Genomic DNA, 24581 nt, shown 5'->3' with positions numbered 1-24581 from the left:
GGGGGGACCAACCTCCTCCTGAACAGGATCGCAGAATCTGAGACGACCTTCGCAAGGTGACCGAGCGGAGCCGACTCCAAAGCAGAGAATGAACAAGTAGATACTGAGGGGGAGACTGCCGGCGTACCTGGCTCTAGGTTCCGGGCAACCGTCCGGACCTCCACCCGCTCGTGGACGGCCAGCGCCGGGCCTCTCTCGGGACGCGCCGCGTCAATCCACACGCTCCGGCGGGAGGCAGTCACCAAAGAGGAGGACGATCCGCCGTGGCGAAAGTAGGCCGCGGCCCGCGGATGGGGAGGAGGGGCGAGGCGGCCACGGGAGTGGCCACCCGAGTCTCCACGTCTGTGCCAAGAGCCGTCACGGGGGCGGGGGGAACAAAAACAAGTTGGGGATCGCTAACAAATTCCAGCGTCTCCCTTTCGGGTTTGGTTTGGGAAACAAAAACAAGTCCCCACGGGCAGACCGAACCCTAGCTTCGCCTTTTCGACCTTCACCCTTGCCATTCTCTCTTTAAGACCTATTGTGATGTCGTCGTCCGGCGGGGGTGGGGCTGGGCAGCAGTTCCGGTACACGCAAACGCCGTCGAAGGTGCTGCACCTGCGGAACCTACCCTGGGAGTGCACGGAGGAGGAGCTCGTTGAGCTCTGCAAGCCCTTCGGCCGCATCGTCAACACCAAATCCGGCGTCGGCGCCAACCGCAACCAGGCCTTCGTCGAGTTTGTAAGACATCCTACCACCCCCTCACCCCGGTCCCCCTTGCCCCGGTCGATACGCGCGACCCGGTGGGAAATTCCGGATGCCGTTGGTTTCCAGATACTCCTTTGAGTTTATTTTGCACGATCATCCATGTAGTTGCAGGTCAATCTTGGATCTAGTCGCGCAATAGTGGAATTTGTTAGCGATCTTGTATGGGTAGCAAGGCCTCATGCCTAATATTCACGCACTGGGGGTAGGTTGGCCCTGGTTGGTTTATTTGGCCTGCACATCAATTGTCAACACGTGGGATATAATGGTTTCTTCAGTTTTATGGATCAGTCATAATGAGAGCTTTAGTGGCTTGTACACTATTCCCGTATCTACTTATTTTAGTCTGGTTTGCTGTGGGATTTGTGAAGAGCAGCTAGGATTTATCCCCTACAAACTTTATGCGGGACCTTCTAAGGCCGTCTGCCGCTCCTGCATCTCTGCCTTGTATGGATTAATAAGGTTGGGGGCTGTGGAATATGTGCAAATGCTGGATTTTGATTTTTTTTATGACAGTGTAGGATGGTTTGGAGCTGAATGATTGGATTTTCTGAGCTAATGGACTTCAGTTCTGTAATAATGGAAAGCTTCTTGCATCAATATGTTGAATTGATCTGTAGCTAACTTGTATCCAAGCATGTGCAGCTAAGATATTTTGTGGTTGTAAGATCCCATATGACACTATTCATTTGGTTTTATGCTAGGGATATAGGATGCTCTGCATGGGTTCAATTTGGTTGTGTTAGTAAGTGGGGATTGCAGAATTACTGGAGTAGATTGCAGTTTTGTGGGCATTAATGGTTCTCAAGTATTACCTTTGTCCCGAATTACTTGTCTTAGATTTGTATAGATACGGATGTACGGATGTATCGGGACGGAGGGAGCATAATAATTTATATCATTGGTTAGCTTGTAACGGCATACATAATTTGAAAACTTTCTGTAGTTAGAAATAAAAAGTTTGTACATTTGCTTTTGTCTGGTTAATTCTACACAGCTGACTGATTTATATGTTAAAATTGATAATGCCAGGATCACTTATGTGAAGATTTATTTGTTTGCAGACCGATGTTAATCAAGCCATTTCAATGGTTTCTTATTTTGCATCATCTTCAGAACCAGCACAAATTCGAGGCAAAACTGTTTACATTCAGTATTCAAATAGACAAGAAATAATTAACAACAAGAGCCCTGGTGAGACTGTTGGAAATGTGTTGCTTGTTACCATAGAGGGTGTTCAAGCTAGTGATGTCACCATCGATGTAATCCATTTGGTGAGTTCTAAATTTATTTATTTACCCTGTCTTAATAAAAACTTTGATGCCTGGGTTTATTAGGCAACAATAAATTTAAGTTTTCTGATGCCTGTCATTGGCTGAAGATATCCAAGGGAGTCTACCTGACCTGATCCTTGTAAATCCAAGATTTTACATAGCTGTTCATCTCGTAGTAACGCGTTCTGCATGAATCAGCAGGCCCATGTTAACTTGGAGAAAATGTCGTTATCAACACCTGCAATTGGAGAGATACCATGTTTGTTTGCTTCCTCTGTCTTCTAACTGTTGCATTTGAAGTTTTTATGAACTCTCATCTTGAGGATGCCATTTTCTAATCATCCTTCATCATCACGCTTATCTCCGGTGTAGGTCACCTCATTGTTTATCCAAGTTATTGATGAAAGGTTAAATTCCCAAACCTTTAGAAGATTAGTATATTGTTTGGTGCTTTTTTTGAGATTATTTTGTTAAGGATCATTTCCAGCTGGTTGTTTGACAGTTAAGTCTCACTGTTTGGCTGTAGAGTGTGTTTCTTTAAGACCTTTCCCCCTTGATTTTTTTGGTGGAACACAAGAGTTAATTTGTTTCGGAAAAATGGTTTATGCATCATTTATCATGGCAAATGGAAAATTTAATTATCGATTGTTTATATGTACCATTGTTTATGGTAGATTGGTCTCCTAGACTTATTTTTACTCCTATACATGTCCCTCATCTCCTACCGTGTTTCAGGTTTTCTCTGCTTTTGGATTTGTTCACAAAATAGCCACTTTTGAGAAGGCTGCAGGTTTTCAGGTAATTCCAAATTTCATTTTGTTTCAAGTACTTGATCATTGCAAAAAGCCAAAACCCCCATCTTAAATTTCCCAACAGGCACTGATCCAGTATACTGATGCACCCACTGCATCAGCAGCAAGAGAAGCCTTAGATGGAAGAAGCATCCCAAGGTGATATCTCTTAATTTTAGCTTGTATAACTCATTGTGGGTAATGCTTATACTGTCCTGTGCCCATTATAAACTGAATTGTATGAGACTTGAATACAATGTAGATACTTGCTTCCGGATCATGTAGTATCCTGCCACTTGCGGATTTCTTTCTCTGCGCATAAGGATTTGAACATCAAGTTCCAATCACACCGCAGCAGGTATAGTTTATTATTTAGTTTCCTTTGGTTATTGCTATTTCCGATAAGTATCCCATGAAAACCAGAACATGAGCTATTCGATCTGAAATACGCGAGCTGGATCATCCCTCTGTTTATTCCGCACATTTTTGTAAAGCGCACTTGCCTTCATGGTTGTTTTTTCGCACAAATCCCATCGTGCTTCTCCCCTCTACTAACCGAGCCCCTGAAATGTGCCACTGCACATTTTGTATTACGGGCTAGGCTTTCAATGTTATTGCGCAATTTTGGGAGCTGTGGAGCACCCACATGAAACGGCAGCACTCCTCATGAGGATGTTGCAGGGCCATGCAAGAATTGAATCCGAGGTCTGACCTAGCTCGTGCATGTTTTAGTGGCACTATGTTGGGGTTGGTTGGAAGAGATTTGGGGACTGGTGAGTGTTAGGAGAGAGAAAGAACGGAAGATCAAGGTGGCTTTTGCAAACATAATGAAACGATGCTGGGGCGAAAGATATTCATCAGGACCACACATCTCTGGTCCGAATCTGACGTTGGTTTCCATGTTTCCAGTTAGTATGGATTTCCATGGGATACTTTATCTTCCGATAAAGGATCTATCTATATATGTCATTTCCTCTAACTCGTGATCATTCACTGGTTTGTGGTGTTGCTAAATGAGTAGATTCGTAGTGTTAATGACTAAGCATTACTCGTGGGAACATACTAATTGGGAAAATCAGAGGGGTGTCAAATTGCGTGGGTGGATAGGATGTGCTCAATGCTGTAAACAATTACTTCTAAGCATTTTAGGCCAATGGCATCAAGTTGCTTTTTTTTAAGGAGTTCATATTAGTCATGTACCCTTACATAGAAATAATAAGACCTCGGCTTTATTTGCTTGTGCGAAAATAGTCTTATAACGATGGGTGAGACGAGACGGGTGTTTTATAGTACGGGCTCCAAGGAGCCTGTTTTTTTAAAAAAATCAAAATATATTTAGAAGTTTCATAAAATATCATTTTTTTCTCCACAAATAGATATACATATTCTCTAAGTATGTGTAAAGTTTCGTTAAATATTACGTTTGTTTGCAGTCTACACAAAAAAAAAAACAAAAATCTGGCCCAAATATAACAAAAGGAAAAACTCATTTTAATCTATTTATTTGTCTTCTTTGTGTACATCACATATGAACATACTCCCTCCGTCCCAAAATAAGTGCATTGCTACGGGCTATCCGCCCCACGACGCACCTTTCCATTTTCCCGCCGGATCCTCCCCTTCCCGCCCGGTTTTCGCCGTAGCGGAACATTTCTCGCTGGATAATTCTCCTTCAAAACCGGATGATGCACACCAGTGTTGTAGCCAGGCTGAAGCCACGCCCTGGGCCAATAGCGTTGCTACAGTTGGAACAGTGCCAAATAGTTGTATTGTGGCTACAGAGAATGCCTGTCACGGCCCCTCTTGTGCGGGGCATGGCTATGCCCTTGACGCCCACCTCACCTTCGCCATGACACCCTTTCTTCTTCACACCGTTCTTGCTCACGGACCGTCAAGGAGTCTCCCGCCAACCGCCCCACTCCCCACCCTGACCCCCCCCCCCCCCACCGGTCCGTGTCGATCCACCACCGCCATTAAGGCGACGAGCCGGGCGCCGTGCGGGACACCGTCGTGGCAGGCCAGCAGCAAGGGACAAGGATGGCAACCGTCTTCCTATCTTAGTGCTAGTGCCTCCTGGTTTTATGCTGGACCAACCTTTCATCCCACGCTCTACCACGACGGCGCTACGCACATGCGTTGCCACGGGAAAAGAAAGCTATGAATAGAAATGTTCATCCAAAGAATGAAAATATTCAATGTTTCTCTCCTCTTCCCTCCCTCACGTGCACATGCTTGATTTGTGGTACAAATTTATGTATCTGTTGGAGAAGAGCAAAAAAAGAGAAGACTCCCCTAATTAGTTAATTGCCCGTGCATTGCAACGGTGGCATACATATTCTAGTGTTTAAACATTAATCATGTCTGTTATATAACTTGTGATACGGACAACTTATTAACCACTCTTCTTCTCCTTCCTGCCCCCCTTGATGACTTCTCAACAACGCCCCCCTCCCTTGTCGACTTTTTAACAACACACTCTCTTCACCCCCCCTCGCTTCGTTTCTCTCTACCTCTCCCTCTCTCCCCCTCCTTGTGTGACCGACTTCTCTATACACACAAAATGATTTTAGGGGAAAATACACATAAGTACATGTGGAATTCACTATTTTGTGCTTTGACAATGCCTCATATTTGACATCTGTCACGGGCAACCAGCCTACAGACTAATGGATCATATGCATTATATTTGGCCAACATAACCCGAGGGGAATAATTTCATTGAATTTGGTGCGGCTTAATCGTCCCAGTCAAGATAGTTATCTCATGCTTCTCACAGCGACCTTGGCCCGCTATTTATCTTGCCTGTCACCATGCTGCTGCCGTAAGCACTACCTTGTGTTGCAACTGCATCAGTTACTTGTGTTAGTTCCCTCGGTGGAACCATCAGCTACAGCTTCATCATCATCTGACATGCATAAGATGCATATTCTATCATTATTTATATTTCAAGTACTTGCCCTAGTATAACAAATAAAAGTAGTGATCTAAACGCTCTTATATTTCTTTATGGAGGGAGTACAACAAAGTAACCAATCCAAATCTGAGTAGAATGGTTTTGAAGAACACCCCATTATTTGTCAACAAGGCCCCGCCATCTACACTATTTGTGGGTGAATACTTCAAAAAAAAAGTACGGCAGAACTCAGGAGAGTGTTAGCAAAGACATCACAAATTTTCCACTCTAAAGGTCAGGTGGATGCTTAGTGTCATACATCCATTCAGGAGCAAATATGGCAGGTGAGCATCATCTTTTTAAGGTGGATCAAGGGCAACATTTGCCTGGCAATGCAGACGGCTTATAGAATGAATTCATTTCCATTTAGACAAAAAGAATTAGAAGAGATGGTGTACAGGATTACTGTGGTATTCATGCAATGTTCTACAAGTAGAGCCATCATGTTTTATTAATGTACGGCAAGGTAATACCCATTGCCCACCACAGAAAGTATTTCGGCCGAAGACAACAATACACATGCACACATCATACTCTCAATTCCTAGAAGTTCTACCTCAACCTCGTCCATATTTTTCTACTGAAACCTCCCAAATATTTTCAGGTGTTCAGTTAAATGAACTGGGTTACCTTGCTGCTATAATTGGCAAATATGTCATCACACGTATCAAAGAATGGCTTGTTATGCTCTTTCATGCGGAACTCAGATGCAAGTTACTACAAAATCTTCAGAAGTATGGATTTTAACATCAAAAGATCTAAAAAGCTTAATTCCTTTTCGTTGTCCAAAAGTAGTCACCTTAACATGTACCCGTACAAGAAAAGTAAAGAGATGCGCATAATAGTGGACATGCATTTTTGTAGTGAAAGGTACATTCATGAACAAGTCTGTACAAAAATACTTCATCCTTGTAATCTCATTCACTTATTCCTGAGTAGATTATGCATATAAGATCCATTACTATGCAAATTCATTTGAGACGGCACTTCGTGGGCTCATATATTACCTCGAAAGCAATCCTACTGAAAGAAAACAATGATAATTGGCATTTCTGTGCCACTATTTCATCTATCCTCTGTCCCTACCTTCTTTTCATTATGTCCGATGACAAAACTGAAGTAAAAAGCCCGCAAGTGAACAAAGCTACTATTGGGAGGGTATTAATAAACATCTACTTTGCTTAACAGGAAGTACATGACATCTACTTTACACAGAACATGTTGTATATTGTCTCAAATCTAAGGGTCACCTAATACGATTATATATATGTTAATTAGGCTAGAGTCCAAGTGAACCTATGCATCGAATCATATGTCTATAAATTAAGATTACTTAGAGAGAGGTAGTCACACATTGTCACTAATATAGTGAAGAACAATATGCACAACTGAAATATTGTACTAAGCCGGAAAAAACTAATGAAGACATGTAATTATTCTTGTATGCGCAATCAATTTAACCGAGCAAGGAAATCACCAAGAAAAAGAAAGTATAAGTTGAGTGACGATGTTTTGCAAATTTAGTCAAACACAAAATAGGAGGCCCAGTGTAGAAAACATACTTGCCTGCATATTGTTTGCTCTACCTCCTTGTCTGCAGTCACCAATACTTGCCTGCATATTGTTTGTTCTACCTCCTTGTCTGCAGTCACCAAAAGGAAGATCTGTTCGCTGAACAGATTCCCACCTAAATCGAAAGAAAGCAAGAAGACAAAATTCTTCACAAATGAAAGATGTAAAAAGCAGTGAGTGATAGAGGCGGAGGTGTCCCGATGTTTCGATGAGATAGATATCGTTTTCTGTGGGAGTTGACTTTGACGATCCGACTACAAACATGCGAAGACGTCGCGCCTCTGCAATCGCTAAACCAACTTTCGAGGGTTATTGACCATGCCGGAGCACGATCAACCTGACCACGAGGGTCTATTTCCTACGAGCAAACGAAGAGCAAGCAAGAAACTAAGATTGCAATTTGGATATTGCGAATAAAAGAGGAAAGCTTTATTAGTGAAGGTGGGTTCTGTGACGTCTTGGTCTGGTCGTTGGACACAAACGAAGTACGCGAAGTTGCAGCTATGTCGAACTTTTAATCTAAATAAAACCCAAAGTCTAAACGATGTTCTAAAGGCTGTATATATGGAGGAAGAGGGGGAAATTTCGTGGCCCTTGGTGGAGGGGTCCGAAACCAACCCCAACTCTTGTTTCCTCACACATACGGACTCTAAAAATAGCATATACTTAAGTATTTCGAAAATACATGGGCCTGGCCCAATAATAAGGTGATGCAGCACCTAGAATAGTCTCTGGATGAAATTTATGAAGTGGCATCTTGTGTATTTTGTCCAAGGCTTCATGCACTCCTTATGGTGGCTTCAAAGTCCTGAAATCATCACTTGTAACTCCGTTCTTGACCCCTTTGCGCATGCCATCATCTCCATGCTTGAACTTGCTTCAAGGTTCATCTTTTTTGTTCAAGCTAGGCCCTTTATTTATAAGCAAAACAAATGTATCCAATTTAGGCAGTATCATATTCTTATGAACATTAGAATCGTTACCAAGAAACGAAAGTACCTGATAATTGAGTTGGCATGCGCGAGCTCTAGTAATTGGTCCAGTATGTCTAGCAGCAGGGGCTGTGAATGTAACAATGGTATTGATGTCCTCATCATCCTCCCGTTCTTGAAACGAAGTCGTCCTTAACGAAAGCTCATCTTCCTTATCCAAATAAGACTTCAAATTTGCAATGTTAAAAGTGGGACTAACCCTAAAATCCGCAGGCAGCTCAAGTTTATATGCATTATTATTTATTTTCTCTTAACACCTTAAAAGGACCATCAGCACGTGGCATTAGCTTTGATTTGCGTCAATTAGGAAATCTACCCTTACGCAAATGTAATCAAACAAGATATCCAGGTACAAACACAACATGTTTTTTACCCTTTTTTCTAGCAAATTTATATTTAGCATTTATACGCTTAATGTTTTCCTTAGTTAGCTCGTGCATTTTTAAAATCAATTCAGCACGTTCTTTAGCATCAAAATTAATCTTCTTCGAAGATGGAAGAGGCAACAAATCAATAGGTGCACGAGGTAGGAAACCATACATAATTTCAAAAAGGCACATCTTAATAGTAGAATGCAATGAACGATTATAAGCAAATTCAATATGAGGCAAGCATTCTTCCCACATTTTCTTATTATTCTTCAAAACAGTCCTAAGCATAGTAGACAAAGTTCTATTGACTACTTTAGTTTGTCCATCAGTTTGGGGTGACAAGTAGTATTAAAAAGCAGTTTAGTCCCCAATTTAGCCCATAAACATCTTCAAAAGTGACTAAGAAATTTAGTATCACGATCTGAAACAATAGTATTTGCCACACCATGCAAGCGAATAATTTCACGAAAGAACAAATCAGCAATATTAACATCATCATTTTTATGACATGGTATAAAGTGTGCATTTTCGAGAATCTATCCACGACAAACAAATTGCTATTCCTTCCCTTCTTTATTCGAGGTAAACCTAAAACAAAGTCTATAGATATATCTTTCCAAGAAACACTAGGTACAGGCAAAGGCATATATAAATCATGAGGATTGAGTCATGACTTAGCTTTTTGACATGTAGTGCAGCGAGCAACAAAACGCTCAATATCCCGTCTTATCTTTGGCCAAAAAAAATGTGTAGCAAGTATATCCTCCGTCTTCTTGACGCTAAAGTGTTCCATTAATCCTCCTCCATGCGCCTCTTGCAACAACAAAAGACGAACGGAGCTAGCTGGAATGCATAGCTTGTTAGCATGAAACACAAATCCATCGTTGAAAACGAACTTATTTCAAGTTCTTCCTTCCTTACAATTCTGCAATACATCTTTAAATTCAGCATCATGCACATATTGATCTTTGATGGTCTCCAAAACAAATATTTTAAAGTCAAGTTGTGAAAGCATAGTATAACGACGAGACAATGCATCAGCAATAACATTTTCTTTACCCTTCTTGTGTTTGATGACATAAGGGAAGGTCTCAATGAATTCAACCCATTTAGCATGTCTACGGTTAAGTTTTGCTTGACTTTTAATGTGTTCCAAAAATTCATGATTAGAATGTATAAGAAATTCCTTGGGTTATAAATAATGTTGCCATGTTTCTAAGGTCCGAACAAGAGCATATAATTCTTTATCATAAGTAGAATAGTTCAGACTAGGCCTACTCAATTTTTCAGAAAAGTATGCAACAGGTTTACCATCTTGTAATAACACACCTCCTAATCCAATTTCACTAGCATCACATTCAAGCTGAAAAGTCTAATTAAAATCAGAAAGTTGGAGTAAAGGAGCATGTGCCAATTTATCTTTCAACTTATTTTAGTGACAGCAGGAGGCAAAGAGGAAGGCACGTCCTCGAATGAAAATAATACCTCTTTGCACACAAAAGCATAGCAAACAGATTTATTAAAATCTAGATCATCAATATCAGATTTGGTGGCAAGTAAACATGCATTTTTCAATTTAATTTCAGAAGCAACATTAGATGATTTATTATTATGCTTCATTTGTTGCTCAAATTCTTTTGCCACAATCTAATTTTCACTCTTAATTTGCTCCTGTTTTGCTTTATTAGCCTTATTAATATCATCTTTCAAAATGAAATCAGGAGTCATAGGAAGCAAAGTAATATTTTTGTCCTTAAATGTTTTTGTTCTTATGAACAAGATTATACTGATTTTTTCTACCATGGTGTACAGAATTTTTATCAAATTGGCATGGTCTACCAAGTAATAAGGAACATGTTTGCATGGGTACCACATCACAGTCAACATAATTAGCATATGTAGAAATACTAAAATGAACACGAACAATACGTGTTACCTTAACCTTGCCGCTGTTGTTGAACCATTGGATGTAGTAAGGATGTGGATGTGGTCTTGTGGTGATAGATAGCATCTCCGCTAACTCCATGCTATCCAAGTTGTTGCAGCTCCTTCCATCTATAATGACGCGAACAGAACGTTTCTTCACAACTCCCTTTGTGGGGAACAAATTATACCTCTGATTTTGCTCAGCTTGTGTAACGTGCAAACTCAAAACACGTTGAACAACTGAACATTCATACCTGTCAGCATCTTCAGCAGTCATGTATTGCGTCTCATGATTATAATCAACTCCATCGTGTTCTTTATGTGTAATAAGAGGTAAAGTCTCCTCATCATAGTCACTAGCGGACTCATACCCACCATCCTCAGTAGCAATTATCACACGCTGAGATTTGCATTCTCTCGCAAAATGTCCTCTTTCCTTACAACGACGACAAATAATATCACTTGTGTGCTCTGTTGATGTCATGGAAGAAGAAGAGCTCTAGGCAGGCCCAGCAGGTGTGCTCTTGGCAGATAGTGGTGGTTGTGCTTGCTTTCTCGTATCACGGCTGGAGGTGGCACCTGATGGAGGTGCTAGTGCAGTGGAAGTAGAGGATGCGCGTGGTGTCCATGATGAAGATCGACTTGCAGAAAAGTTAGGTCGCGCCAATGCATGTCGATCCTGCACTTCACGTTCAACTTTACAAGCAAGATAGAATAAACGAGTGATATTGTTATACTCCTTATACTTTGAATGGTCTGAATCTCTCTATTTAAACCACCCATAAAACGTGCAAGCATAGCTTCATTCTCCTCAACAATACCACATCTAATCATGCCAGTTTGTAATTCTTGATAATATTTTTCTACATAATTTTTTCCTTGTCTTAAACGCTGCAGTTTTTGAACTAATTCACATTGATAATATGATGGAACCCAACGAGTACGCATAGCAGTTTTCAAAGCAGCCCAAGTAGCTGGAATAGGGTATAATCTATAATGTTTAGACCATCAAACACATGCAAAGCTAGTGAAAGCACACAGAGCAGCAGGAACACATATCTCCTCAGGATATTGTAAACATGTAAATCGTTTTCAGTTTCGAATTCCCAAGTAAAATATATATCAAGAACATATCTACCCTCAAATGGTGGAATATTCAATTTTAGTTTAGGAAGATGGTCATGATCTTGTACCTCGGGTGGTGGTGCAGCCCTACTGTTCTGATGATATATCTTAGAACGACCTGGTGGTGGTGGTGCTGGTGGTTGCACGTAGTTCTGATTTTGATCAACCCCATCCTCGTAATGGTCCTTCACCTCTCCAGTAGCAGCAGGAGCTACAGAAGCATCAACAGTGGCACCAGAATTTTGCCCAGGGTCAATGGGAACATGCTGTGCTCGTCCCACTTGATTTGGAAGATGTTGTTGTTGTTGTTGTTGTTGTTGTTGTTGTAGAGGTGCGTTAGGTGCCAGCCGGTGGCGGTGGTGAAAGACGCGCAAGCAATTCATTAAACTTGTTATCGAGCTTTGTTTCGAACGTCTTCTCCATTCCATTTATCTTCTTCCTGGCCTCTTCAAATCTGTTTAGCACATCTTGCACCTGTCCACTCATCATTTACTGAAATTTATCATGCAACTCATTCGTCATGTTCTCCCAGTCAGTCTCGTCGGCTTGTGATTCTGCCATGGTTAGCAGCAATAGAAACACACAAGAATATGATCCTACAGACTACTAACAAGAGGTGATGGTGGGTGTCACAAATCCGTCAAGCAAATCTCAAATTCTTACTAGTTCTTACCCAACAGCAGGCGGTGATCGGCAACCGTCGTAGTCAAAACTCTCAAAGATTGGATAGAGCGATTACCAGGGAGAGTCCAACGCACGACGTAGATGTATGTGGAGCTGGGAAGGCTTATAATATGGTAGCAAAAAGGGTCAGCAATAATCAATTCAGAGATGCAAAGTTGAATAAACGCTCAACAACGGTACTGTGTTGATCCTAGGCTAGATCGTGCTAGAGACGCGAGCCTAGAACACTAATAAAATCACGGCGCTGCACGTAAACAAGGGAGGAGCTCACTCTGAATTTTTTTCTTTTTTTTTTCTTTTTTTTGTCACTTTTTTTTCTGTTTTTTTTGCTTCGCAATTTTTTTTTGAAAAAGTTTACAAATGGTCTAAAAACTACCTAGCCAGAATTTTCCAGACTTGTTTTTTTTAGTTTGGAACTATTTTTCTACTGCGGGTAGCACGGAATCTCGGGAGTTCTACTCTGTCATGACTCGAAGTATCGCGTGATCTGGAAGTCGAAAGCAATGCAACAAATACTGGATTCGGACTGGTGGTGGAGATGAATCTGGTGGAACTCGAACTGGTGGTGAATATATGTAGGGCGGTGGAACACGGACTGGTGGCGAATCTGTGATGGAGGTAGACTTGGATTATCATGATGGTGGTGGATATGTGGTATATGGCAGCGACGATGACGATGGTGGTATATGGCAGCGGTGATGACGATGGTGGTATATGGCAGCGGTGACGATGATGGTGGTATATGGCAGCGGTGATGATGATGACGCGGCGGCGGCGACTAGACACAACGATGCAACCGCAAATTCAACAATGCAAAACCCTAAAAAGATTATGCAAAGGCTCAGATTGGTTCAGATATGATGAACTAACCCTAATTTTTTTGTGGTTTTTTCGTGGACTGTAGGTATGAATAACAAACTCAATCTAAACTACGGAAAACTGTAAAATCTCACCGAGCAACCTGTAAATCTGATACCACTTGATAGAGGCGGAGGTGTCCTGATGTTTCAATAAGATAGATATCGTTTTCTGTGGGAGTCGACTTTGACGATCCCACTACGAACGTGCGAATACGTCGCGCCTTAGCAATCGCTAAACCAACTTCCGAAGGTTATTGACCACGCCGGAGCATGATCAACCTGGCAACGAGGGTCTATTTCCTGCTAGCAAACGAAGAACAAGTAAGAAACTGAGATTGCAATCTGAATATTGCGAATAAAAGAGGAAAGCTTTATCAATGTAGGCGGGGTTCTGTGACGTCTTGGTCTGGTCGTTGGACACAAACGAAGTACGCGAAGTTGCAGCTATGGCGAACTTTTAATCTAAACAAAACCCAAAGTCTAAACGACGCCCTAAGGGCTGTATATATGGAGGAAGAGGGGGGAATTTCGTGGCCCTTGGTGGAGGGGTCCGAAACCAACCCTAACTCTTGTTTCCCCACACATACGGACTCTAAAACAGCCTATACTTAAGTATTTCGAAAATATATGGGCCTGGCCCAATAATAAGGTGACGCAGCACCTAGAATAGCCTCTGGACGAAATTTATGAAGTGACATCTTGTATATTTCGTCCAAGGCTTCATGCACTCCTTATGGTGGCTTCAAAGTCCTGAAATCATCACTTGTATCTCCGTTCTTGATCCCCTTGCGCACTAAGCAAAACAAATGTATCCAATTTAGGCAACATCATATTCTCATGAACATTAGAATCGTTACCAAGAAACGAAAGTACCTGATAATTCAGTTGGCGTGCGCGAGCTCTAGTAATTGGTCCAGTATGTATAGTAGCAGGGTCTGTGGGTGTAACAATGGTATTTATGTCCTCATCAGTGAGGGATCTTAATCAACACATTCTTCTCTTTGAATTGTAACAGAGTAAGGAACATAATTCATAATCGTTGTGCTAAGTTATGATGTAGGGTGGAACCCTAATGGCCGATCTTTCACGATTTGGAGGGGGATTCCCGAAAAACACGAAGAACACACAAGAGGAAAACACACAAATCAACTAGATCCGATCATACATACGCTAGATCCACATACATAGAGAGGTCACAAAGATCCAAGGATAACAAGGGAGAATACAAAGAAACTAGGTCTTCTCAATCCTTGAAGGAAGGAGGTCTTGAATCCACGAAGGATCTTCCCACAAGGGGATCTTGAATCCACTTGGGGAATCTTCTCCTAGGAGGCCTTGGTCTCCAATGGAGTATAGGTACAAGTGGATGAGCAAAGCTCTATCTCCAAAATGAGCTATCACAATGCTAACCCTAAAACGTAGGTAGAGGAGTATATATAGTCTAGGAGGCTAAGGGGTATATAGGCCTCGGCCCAGATGCACTGCACGCAGGCAGGAGGCCGGATGTTCGGGCGTTCGAGGGGGTGCCGGATGTCCGGGGCATGGGGGCAGGATGTCCAGGCTGGCGGGGTCAGACTTTGGGTGTCCTTTGTATAGGAGGGGCCGGATTTCCGGGCTAGCGTCGGATGTCCGGGGCTGCCGGCCTTGTAGCACTTCGGCTGTTGGGCTGTTGTTGTTGTGGATCAAGGGCCGGGTGTCTGGGGCCTGTAGGCTTCTTTCGGTTCCTTTTGTCGGTCCTCTTCATCTGTGTACTTGGGGACTTGTCCATCTTCACGAGCATCTCCAAGAGGGTGTTCTTCATACCTAATCACACATAGCATCCCAGGTAGTAGCCATGTCTCACGTGGGTCATACAGAATATCACTAAGGAGAGATGTCACCTCGGTCTCGAGAGCTCTTGCACGTGCTCGTGTCATTGATCCATTTGGCACTTGGGGTAGTGTAGGTAGGTCCATGGGGATGACAATAGGATGCTCCACATCAAGTTAGCTTTCTCAGGCTAAGATTTTAAGCTAATGAATACCACGATGCCAGCACCCGTTGCATCCATTATTGTGTGAAGGGTTTACATGTCAAGCGATGACTTACCAGCATTGTGTGGTGGTCAATCGCTTGCCTACCTGAATGTTGTGCAACAAAACTGGAATGCTGGAAAGTAAGTATTTGAATGTTGCAACTTCTGGTAATTGAAACCGTCAAGACTTACCGCCTTGTAAGGGTTGGTGTTGGTGATCCTGAGAGCCGCCTCCATGGCGGCGACGTTGGGGTTGCATAGGACGCGGAACCTGGGCAGGTCGTCGGTGCTGCCTGACCTAGTGAAGTGGCCGGCAATGTAGAAAATCTTGGGCGCTTGGTCGCACGGCAGCATCAAGGACGGCGGGTTTAGGGTGTCGAAGCAGATGATCCCCTTGAAGCAGTACTTCGGGCCCAGCCTCTTGAGGGCTTTCACGGCCGCCGGGCCGCGATGTGGCGAGGAGGGGCAGCGATGTTGAAGCAGATGATCCCTTTGAAGCAGTACTCCAGGCCCAGCCTTTTGAGGGCTTTCACGGCCCCCGGGCCGCGATGTGGCGAGGAGGGGCAGCGATGTGGGCGCTGGGGAAGGAGGTGGTGCGAGGGCTTGGGGGGATGCGTCGGTTGGGAGGGTTGTGATGGGGCGCCGGGAGGTCAATGGTGGGGCGCCGGTGAGGCACCCGAGGGCTCTGGCCACGAGGAGAAGGCAGACCAGGGATGGGAGGCAGCCATCGAAGGAGCAAGTAGCAGCGGCGCCATGCAGGGTGTCGGGTTGATTGGGAGATGGCATGGTGAGGTTCCGGGAGAATGGACGAAACGTGATTTGCCTCTTGATGTCACAAACTATGTACCTCTAATAGAGCAAATTCGAACAGAAAAATACCGTAGAGGCTGGAACGGTCTTCTCCAATGATGATGTCCTGCACTGTTCGCCGCCTTATGCATCGTCCGTGGGGATCCATGGCGCTGGCAGCGTGTGGGGATCCACGGCGATGGCGGCGGCGACGTCCTGGTGATCCGTGACATCCTGGGGATCTGCGATGTCCGCGTGCTGGTGATCAACGACGGCGTCGTTGGTCGGTGGCGTCCCTGGGAATCGACGGCGGCGCGACAGCGTCGACGTATATAATCCTAGACAAATGATCTCGTCCGGGAAAGGAGTGGCAGATGTTTTTTTTTCCTTCTGTAATCTTTTGTAAAGAGATAAAAACCAATGGGAGGGGGTGGTGGCAGGTGGGACGAAAAAAACGGATGAAAAAAACACGGTGTACCAGGCTACCAACTTCCCCTTTAGGAGTAGAGGTGAAATTTCGTACGATTATACTACACATATATGCTTTTTTATGTGTACTTTTTTCAGATTTTTTTAATATGTAGAAAATGTATTTTTGCTGGGAAAAAAACACCGAGCTGCCTGGAGCCCAGCCATCATATGCACTTTTTGTGGGTGAGATTCACATTCGATGGATAACTAGATTGTGTGGCTTACATTATAATAACATTTGGCTTTCAGTTTTTATGGTCGCCGGGGCTATTTGCTTGGAACTTATGTTGTATGGTTGAACCTATTGTATGAGGATACTGCTACAAGTCTACACCTGTCACTGGACTAGCCTTTTTCATCCCTGCTCCTTACCCTTGTTAGGAGTAGTTCTTTTTCTATCAATCAGGTTACCTTTTTTTTTTCCCAGTCCGTCGCTGTTAAATGTTCCCTTTTGTTTTTATTTTCCAGGGATTACACTAACCCTTACCTTCCAGTCAACTCCTCTGCTATAGATAGTACATTGCAGGTATTTCTTCTGCAAGGGATCAGAAACATTCTAACAATTTAGTTTCATTTGTTTCACCATTTTATCTAACTCTGCTGTTTTTGCATGGATTTCCCTTTGATATGACTTGGCAGCCTGCTGTTGGTGCTGATGGAAGGAGGGTGGAGGCTGAGGGTAATGTTCTTCTTGCATCAATTGAGAATATGCAGTATGCTGTATCAGTGGATGTTCTCCATACTGTAAGTAAAATTGGGAAAATACTTATTCAAATAGGCTTCAAGACTTTGATTCTGCTTTGCTTATTGTGTGCTGGTTACGATTAATTAAATTTCAGGTGTTCTCTGCATTCGGTACAGTCCAGAAAATTGCTATTTTTGAGAAGAACGGTGGAACACAAGCTCTAATTCAGTACCCTGGTATGGGCCAGAGAATATATCATTTTTGGCATTAAATAGTCAGCAACATCCTTTACCCTTTTGATTTTTATTCAGTAATTTAATTTGTTCTGAATTATGTTATGTCAATTGATGGTGTATATTGGCGGTAGCGATTGGCCACCCTTTTTTTCATGCTCTTGCCATCTTCCTCCTTCAGGATGTTCTTCCTTGCTAGCGACCATCGAGGTTACCTGCTCGAACGTGGTTGCCGTCGGGAGGAGAGTTGCGTGCCGGCATGGTCGCTGTTGGCTGGCTCCCGAGTCCCCACTGTGTCCTTATCTAATATTCTTTCTTTTTTAATTTGAAAAAGATGGGATACTGCGGGATACCAGTCCACCCCCCCCCCCCCCCCCCCCCCCCTCCGCGCGTATCAGGACGGCCAACTAACCATACCATGCAAGCATGCCACCTCACCATACAACTGTGAATTGGATAAAGCCCACGTTAACATGCAATCATGCATGGAAAAAGACCCACCACAACATTCAACCATGCATGGGAAAATGTTTTCCATTCTACTATTCTATTTATTCAATAAATATTGTTACAACTATACGTAATCAAATATAGTCATGTTTTTTTAATTTTGGTTCTTATGTTATCAATCCAATTTTTCATCAACCAATTCTCGCAGCAAGCGCGGGGTATCCTCTAGTTACCTGATTCTTGGTCACTTTACCATTCAGATGCAAGTACTGCTACAATTGTGAAGGAAGCATTGGAAGGGCATTGCATCTACGATGGTGGCTACTGTAAGATTCACCTGTCATACTCTCGTCATACTGATCTCAATGTAAAGGTATAATGGGTTCATTTTGTTTAGTGTGTTTTGGACATGAAAACGATTTGGAGGATATGATTTGCTTCATTTGTAGAACCCACTTTGGTTTGCCTCGTCACTTGTAACACAAACTCCACGTTTTAAAAGAACACAAACTCACTTTGATTTGTCTTGCCATATGAAAAACATCACTGTCTCTCTGTCATTCAGGCTCATAGTGACAAGAGCAAGGATTACACAATCCCAGAAGGAGCACACCAAGCAGCACCACAGCCAGCCGGTGTACCACCTACAACTGCAGGATGGCAAGGTAATTCTCAAGCAGCTGGACCATACGGACCACCAGGTGTCGCTGCTCAAAACCAGAACACCAACGGACAAGTGCCGAATTGGAATCCCGGCAACTCAGGGTACCCACCAGCTCCAGGCCAGTATCCAGGCCATATGTACTCAACTCCTCCACCACAGCAGTACACGGCGACATCAGGGGGCTTCTCCGCCCCTCCGCCACCGCCACCTCATGAGATGCATCCTTCACACCAAATGCCACCTGCTCATCATGGAAATCAGCAGAGACCGGCAAGTGGTGCCCCTGGAACCGGCCAACCATCTCCGTATTACCACCATTAAGTGTGTGTACCTAGTTTATGGAGTTTTGTAACTCTACAATACTGCTACCCTCTTTTGTTTATCATCTCCGCCCTACAATGAAATAACAGTCAATAAATTCTCATCCATCATTTTTTTTGTCAATGCGAGGCATTGATGGAAATCTGCTCTGTCAGGTGCAAAAATGGTTTGCTTTATCGGACTTGCCAGCGAAAATATAAAGGTTGCATGCTAAGTGAATTTGAATATTCTGCAGTTTTGGAATATCAAACTTGGTCAACCATTCTATTTACGTGTGAAGTTTTGGTAGTATTCTTAGTGTAGACCTAAGTTCACACTAAGCAAAACTCTTACCCAGAGAATGGTTTATTCTACACCCTAGTAGTGCTCTACACAAAATATAGTAATGTAGTCCGAAAAATAATACTAATTTATCTAGAAAGTACTCCTTCCGTCCCTTAATATAAGACCTTTTTTTGATGCTCAAAAAACGTCTTATGTTTCGGGACGAAGGGAGTAGTAAATTATGAACTTGTGTAGTAAAAAATAATTTTATAATTATTATATTTTGTACACCATTCTATTAGATTTTGTATGTAAATTTACAGGTGGATTTAGGGTTTTGTACACCATACGAACTTGTATAATAAAAAAAAATATAGTAATATAAATATATATACTATTCATCATCCTAGGTGTAGAATAATTTATTCTTCACTTGAGATAATTTATGATCGTTTTATAAATAAATTAAATTTAAAATACAAATAGTTACATTCATATTGATTCACTTCATAAAATTTGGCATAAGAAAATGAAATTATATGCTATAAGACCAGAAAGTTGCATTCTATATATATTTTACATTATTTTTACGTTTGTAATTTTATGTAACAAAATATTTTTTACGGTGATTATATATTTTCTTACGTTTTCTTTTTATATCTGAAATAAGACAAAATTTATGAAACATAACATTACAATGCATTGATGCTAAAAAGGAGGAATTCTTATTCCTCACCCCAGTCCATGTGTGCGCGTGCAACTTAAAAACCTAAGAAACAAAGAAGTTGAGGTAAAATTACAGTGTGGGTGGGAGAAAGAACCGGTATCCCACCGTAAATAAAAGAAACGACTGTAATCTTACAACATGCATATCAGTAAGTTACAAAATACATGCGAGGAATCAGTTGGCACATCAAAAAACACACTATAAAAAACAAACGGTGATGCTGTAATCTTACAACGGTAACCGAGGCGTTCCCAACTTTTTGTAGGACGTTCTGTTCCTATATTGTAGGAATTTCCCTTGCTAGATCTATTAATAATCATATTGGATTGAGTATCGGGTGTCTAGCAAAAATGAAAGGCCTCCCTCATTTGATTTGTTTTGTATGCATCAAAACTCAGGTGGCATTAAATTTGTGTGAGATTGCTTTGGCTATATATAATAGTTCAACTGCAGAACATATACGAGGAAACAGAGCATCAGGATTCTGAGCGATGACTCCCAACAGAACTAGTTCTTTCATTAGTGTTTGCAAAAAAAAAAAAAAAAAAAAAAAACCCGGTGATCTCCTCCATAATTTCCACAACATAGAAAATCTCACAACCGAAGCCCTCACAAAAAGCTTTTCGGATAGATTGTTCAGCTTCGTTGACCAGAGACTAATCTGGAGCTATGCTAAAACTGAATACACATAGCAATTTAGGAAGAACAGGACAAAGTGAAAAGTAAGTGGAAGTTAATTAGATTTTTTTTAAAAAAAGAGGATGACCCCCGGCCTCTGCATCTGAGAGATGCATGCGGTCACTTTATTAATTATTTTCGAGGACCTTACAAAGTATTACAACAATATGCTTGAATCCGCCATCGGCAACATTTACCACTACTTCTATCCAAATGATGAAGGCGTGCTAGCTAGGCCACTATCCAGACCACTCATCCAAGCCTAACATTAAAATGATGAAGGGGTGCTAGCTGGGCCACTACCCAGACCACTCACCTAAGCCTAACATCAAAAGCCGGAAGCCCCAGCCGAGCCACATACCGGGCCTAGGGTACAAACCGGTCCGACACACTCGTGTGTCGTCGCCGCCATCTTCCACAGGTCCGTCTTCAGAGCAAATATTGAGACTTTTACCTTGTCTGGCCACTCAGCCATCGACGTCACCACGACACCAGACAGCTTCGTCCTCCTGCGCGAGTCCATCGCCACACATCGAACGCCGAATCTTCATTGCGCCACGCCGCCGAGATACGTCGCCATCAATGAGTAGGATGAAGCACCGCTCCACCGAGTCTGGCAGGGCTGCTGAAGACCAAGCACCGTGGAAGAAGGACTCCGAGGCTGAGCACGTAGGCGGCAGAGCGCCAACGCACCTCCACCAGACGAACTCCGACCACGCCACCAACCGCCGCCAAGCAACCAAAGCATCACATCCACCCCAAGCTCACCACGAACGACACCCCCAAGAGGGTAACGACGCCCGGAGCGCCGCTGTCGCTCGATCCGGAAGGATTTGGGCTTTCACCCGGCATACGAGCTGGGTGGAAGGAAGAGGGAAGGAGGCAGTCTGGACGGCGCCTACAAAAAGGGTACGGTGCCCTCGGGCATCGCCGCCGTCGTGGCCAACACTGCTGGCCTCGGATTTCTCCGGAGCCACCTCCCATCTCCAGTCGCCAAATAGGTACAACTCCGGCGACAAAGGCCGCCCAAAGCAGGACCATCGGAGGCAGCCCTGGTTGAAGTAGACGGAGGACTTCAGATCTGGATCGGGCGCCGCCGAGACGCTCGCACCACAGCCACCACCTGTCGCCACCTCGCCGCCCCCGCGGCTGAGGAAGAACGGCCAGCACCAACGAGCACCGGTCACCGCAGACCCGGCGTCGATCCACCAGCCGAGGTCGCCGCCACTGTAGCGACCAGACCTCAAACAGTCTGATCTCTGTGCTTCAGTGTCATCCCTGGATCAGTAATGCTGACACGCACAGTACTTGAAGGATTTATAACAGAGTAGCAATCACACACTTAGTACATCGAATGTCTCAAAAGAGAACTTATTACAATAAATATGGCTTAAGGCCATCTAATAATGATAACAATGGAAGGCTTGGAAGATAAGTGAGTCCATCAATTCCAACGGCATCACTGAGTATAGAACCACGAGCTAAAAGCACCCTACTCGTCGTCTGAAAAGTCTGCAACATGAACGTTGCAGCCCGAAACGGGTCAGCACATGGAATATGCTGGCAAAGTAACACATAGAGAGTAATGGAAGAATAAGACTATACTACATGCATATTTGGCTGGTGGAAAGCTCTATGGTTACAGTTTTGCGTAAAGCCAATTTTTCCCTACTGCAAAAGAATAAATTTTATTTAATTATCATGGAGGTTGTTAAACATTGAGAGTGTAGACACCCTCTCAATCTCAATTAAGCATCATCTTTAAAACCCAACAATATTAATTAGAGTAATATGATGAGATTCACATGATAATCCAAGTACTAGATACTCAAGTTGTCCATAACCGGAGAACGGCTAACCATGATTAGTTTATACACTCTGCAGAGGTTTGCGCACTTTTTCCCACAAGACTCGATCTCCTCCGTTGGGATTCTCGCACTACATGGTGTTTGAGAAACGGATGACCGAGACATAGTCTTTCAGAAGCGCTAGCACCTTACGAACGGGTAGACTGTTACACCTACTTTCCCCTACATCTGCTAGTCTACCATTGTAAGAGTTCGCACGACTTACTCAACTATGCTAGAGCCCATAGTAGCTTGTGGCTGCACACGGAAGTTTCTAGTATGAATAATTCATGATCCCTTTGAGCCTGGGCGGCGGTCCATAAAGAAAAACAGGCAATCGCTGGAATACCCAGATGCCTCAATCCACCCAGATGTGTGTTTAAGTTGCCATCTTAAATAAACCATTAATTTAACAATCTCACATCTGTCATGGATACACTCACCCAATCCACGTCTACTAGCATAGCATGTCAATATAAGCAAACATAGAAGTAACTCCCAAAGGTTTGATATAAAACAGGTAATAGGTACTACCTCATCTACTTCCCAAAACCCACAATTTAATTAGATCCTAATCATGCAATTGTTTGAGGATTGATCTAATACAATAAAACTGGGTAGTAGGAGGTATGATCAAAGTGTTACTTACCTTTGCTGATGATCCGTGAAACCTAGCGATTCGAAGTAGCAAGCGGCGGCGGCGGGGTCCGGCGGCGGCGGCGGCGGCTCCGGCGTGCGGCGGCGCGGGGCGGCGGCGGCGGCGGGCGGCGCGGGGCGGCGGCTCCGGCGTGCGGCGGCGGCGGCGGCGTCGGGCGGCGCGGGGCAGCTGCGGCGGCAGGGCGGCGTGCGGTGGTGCGGCGATGCGGCGGCGTGGGCGGCGGGGTCCGACAGCACGCGACGGTGGCGGCGGGCTAGGGTTAGGGCGCGGCGCGGCTTGGGCCTTAACGGGCTCGGGGCGGCGCCTTTTAAAGGCCCGGCCGGACAGAGTCCTGGCCGAACACGGCCCAAAGTCGGTTACGCGTTTTTTTAAATAATTTTGCGCAGAAAAACAAATAAAAGAAATACTAAATGAACTCCAAAAATCCCGAAATAAATTTTCCCCGACTTCTAAAATCAAGCCGAACAGGATAAACATTTATTTGGGGCTTAAATGCAATTTTGAAAAATGCGCATTTTTCCTAAATTCAAATAAAATAGCAAATAACTCCAAAATAAACTCTTATTTGATTTTATTATTAAATCCTCAATTTTTTATTTTTATTTTGGGAAAGTCATTTTATTCCCTCTTTCATATTTCTATGATAGAGATAATTGAAGATAAATAAATAAAATCAAATGATCCTATTTTCAAAATTTGAGAAAACTCAAATATGAAAATAACAAAATCCTCAACTCTCTCCGAGGGTCCTTGAGTTGCGTAGAATTTCTAGGATCAAACCAAAAGCAAATAAAATATGATATGCAGTGATGATCTAATGTATAACATTTCAAATTAAAATTTTGGGATGTTACAAACCTACCCCTTAAGATGAATCTCGCCCTCGAGATTCGGGTTGGCTAGAAATAGGTGAGGGTGGTCCTTCAGCAGTTCTTCCTCTCGCTCCCAGGTGGCTTCATCCTCGGTGTGGTGGTTCCACTGAACTTTGCAAAACTTAATAACCTTGCTGCGGGTGACTCGAGTGGCATACTCAAGAATCTTGACTGGTTTCTCCTCATAGGTCAAATCACTGTCCAACTGAATAGCTTCCAGCGGCACTGTATCTCTCAGCGGTATATCAGTCATCTCTGTGTGGCACTTCTTCAACTGGGAAACGTGGAATACATCGTGAACTCCTGACAATCCTTCGGACAATTCCAACTTGTAGGCTACTTCTCCCATACGCTCCAAAACCTTGTATGGTCCTACAAAACGTGGCGCTAACTTTCGCTTAACTCCAAAACGCTTAACTCCTCGAAGTGGAGATACTCGAAGATAAACTCGGTCTCCGACTTCATAAACTGTCTCCTTGCGTTTAGAATATGCATAGCTCTTCTGCCTCGACTGGGCTACCTTGAGCCTATCGCGAATCAATTTTACCTTATGTTCGGACTCCTTAATCAAATCTGGGCCAAACAACTGGCGGTCTCCAACTTCATCCCACGACAA

The 24581-nt window shown here is 43.3% G+C and overlaps 1 protein-coding gene across 1 annotated transcript; it reads left to right on the top strand.

The window, feature by feature from the left end:
• Nucleotides 1-405: 405 nt before the first annotated feature.
• Nucleotides 406-19029, top strand: LOC125551633 (polypyrimidine tract-binding protein homolog 1). Its single transcript, XM_048714904.2, has 10 exons — nucleotides 406-720; nucleotides 1809-2018; nucleotides 2754-2816; nucleotides 2895-2968; nucleotides 3072-3167; nucleotides 17035-17092; nucleotides 17206-17310; nucleotides 17406-17487; nucleotides 18195-18307; nucleotides 18500-19029. The coding sequence occupies exons 1-10, from the start codon at nucleotides 526-528 to the stop codon at nucleotides 18917-18919; spliced, it is 1416 nt and encodes a 471-aa protein (XP_048570861.1). The 5' UTR covers nucleotides 406-525; the 3' UTR covers nucleotides 18920-19029.
• The last annotated feature ends 5552 nt before the right edge of the window (nucleotides 19030-24581 follow it).

Source organism: Triticum urartu, chromosome 4A (genome assembly GCF_056163025.1).
Source record: "Triticum urartu cultivar PI428250 chromosome 4A, HENAU_Tu73, whole genome shotgun sequence".
NCBI classification, from domain to species: Eukaryota; Viridiplantae; Streptophyta; class Magnoliopsida; order Poales; family Poaceae; genus Triticum; species Triticum urartu.
This window is presented reverse-complemented; position numbering and strand designations above follow the sequence as displayed.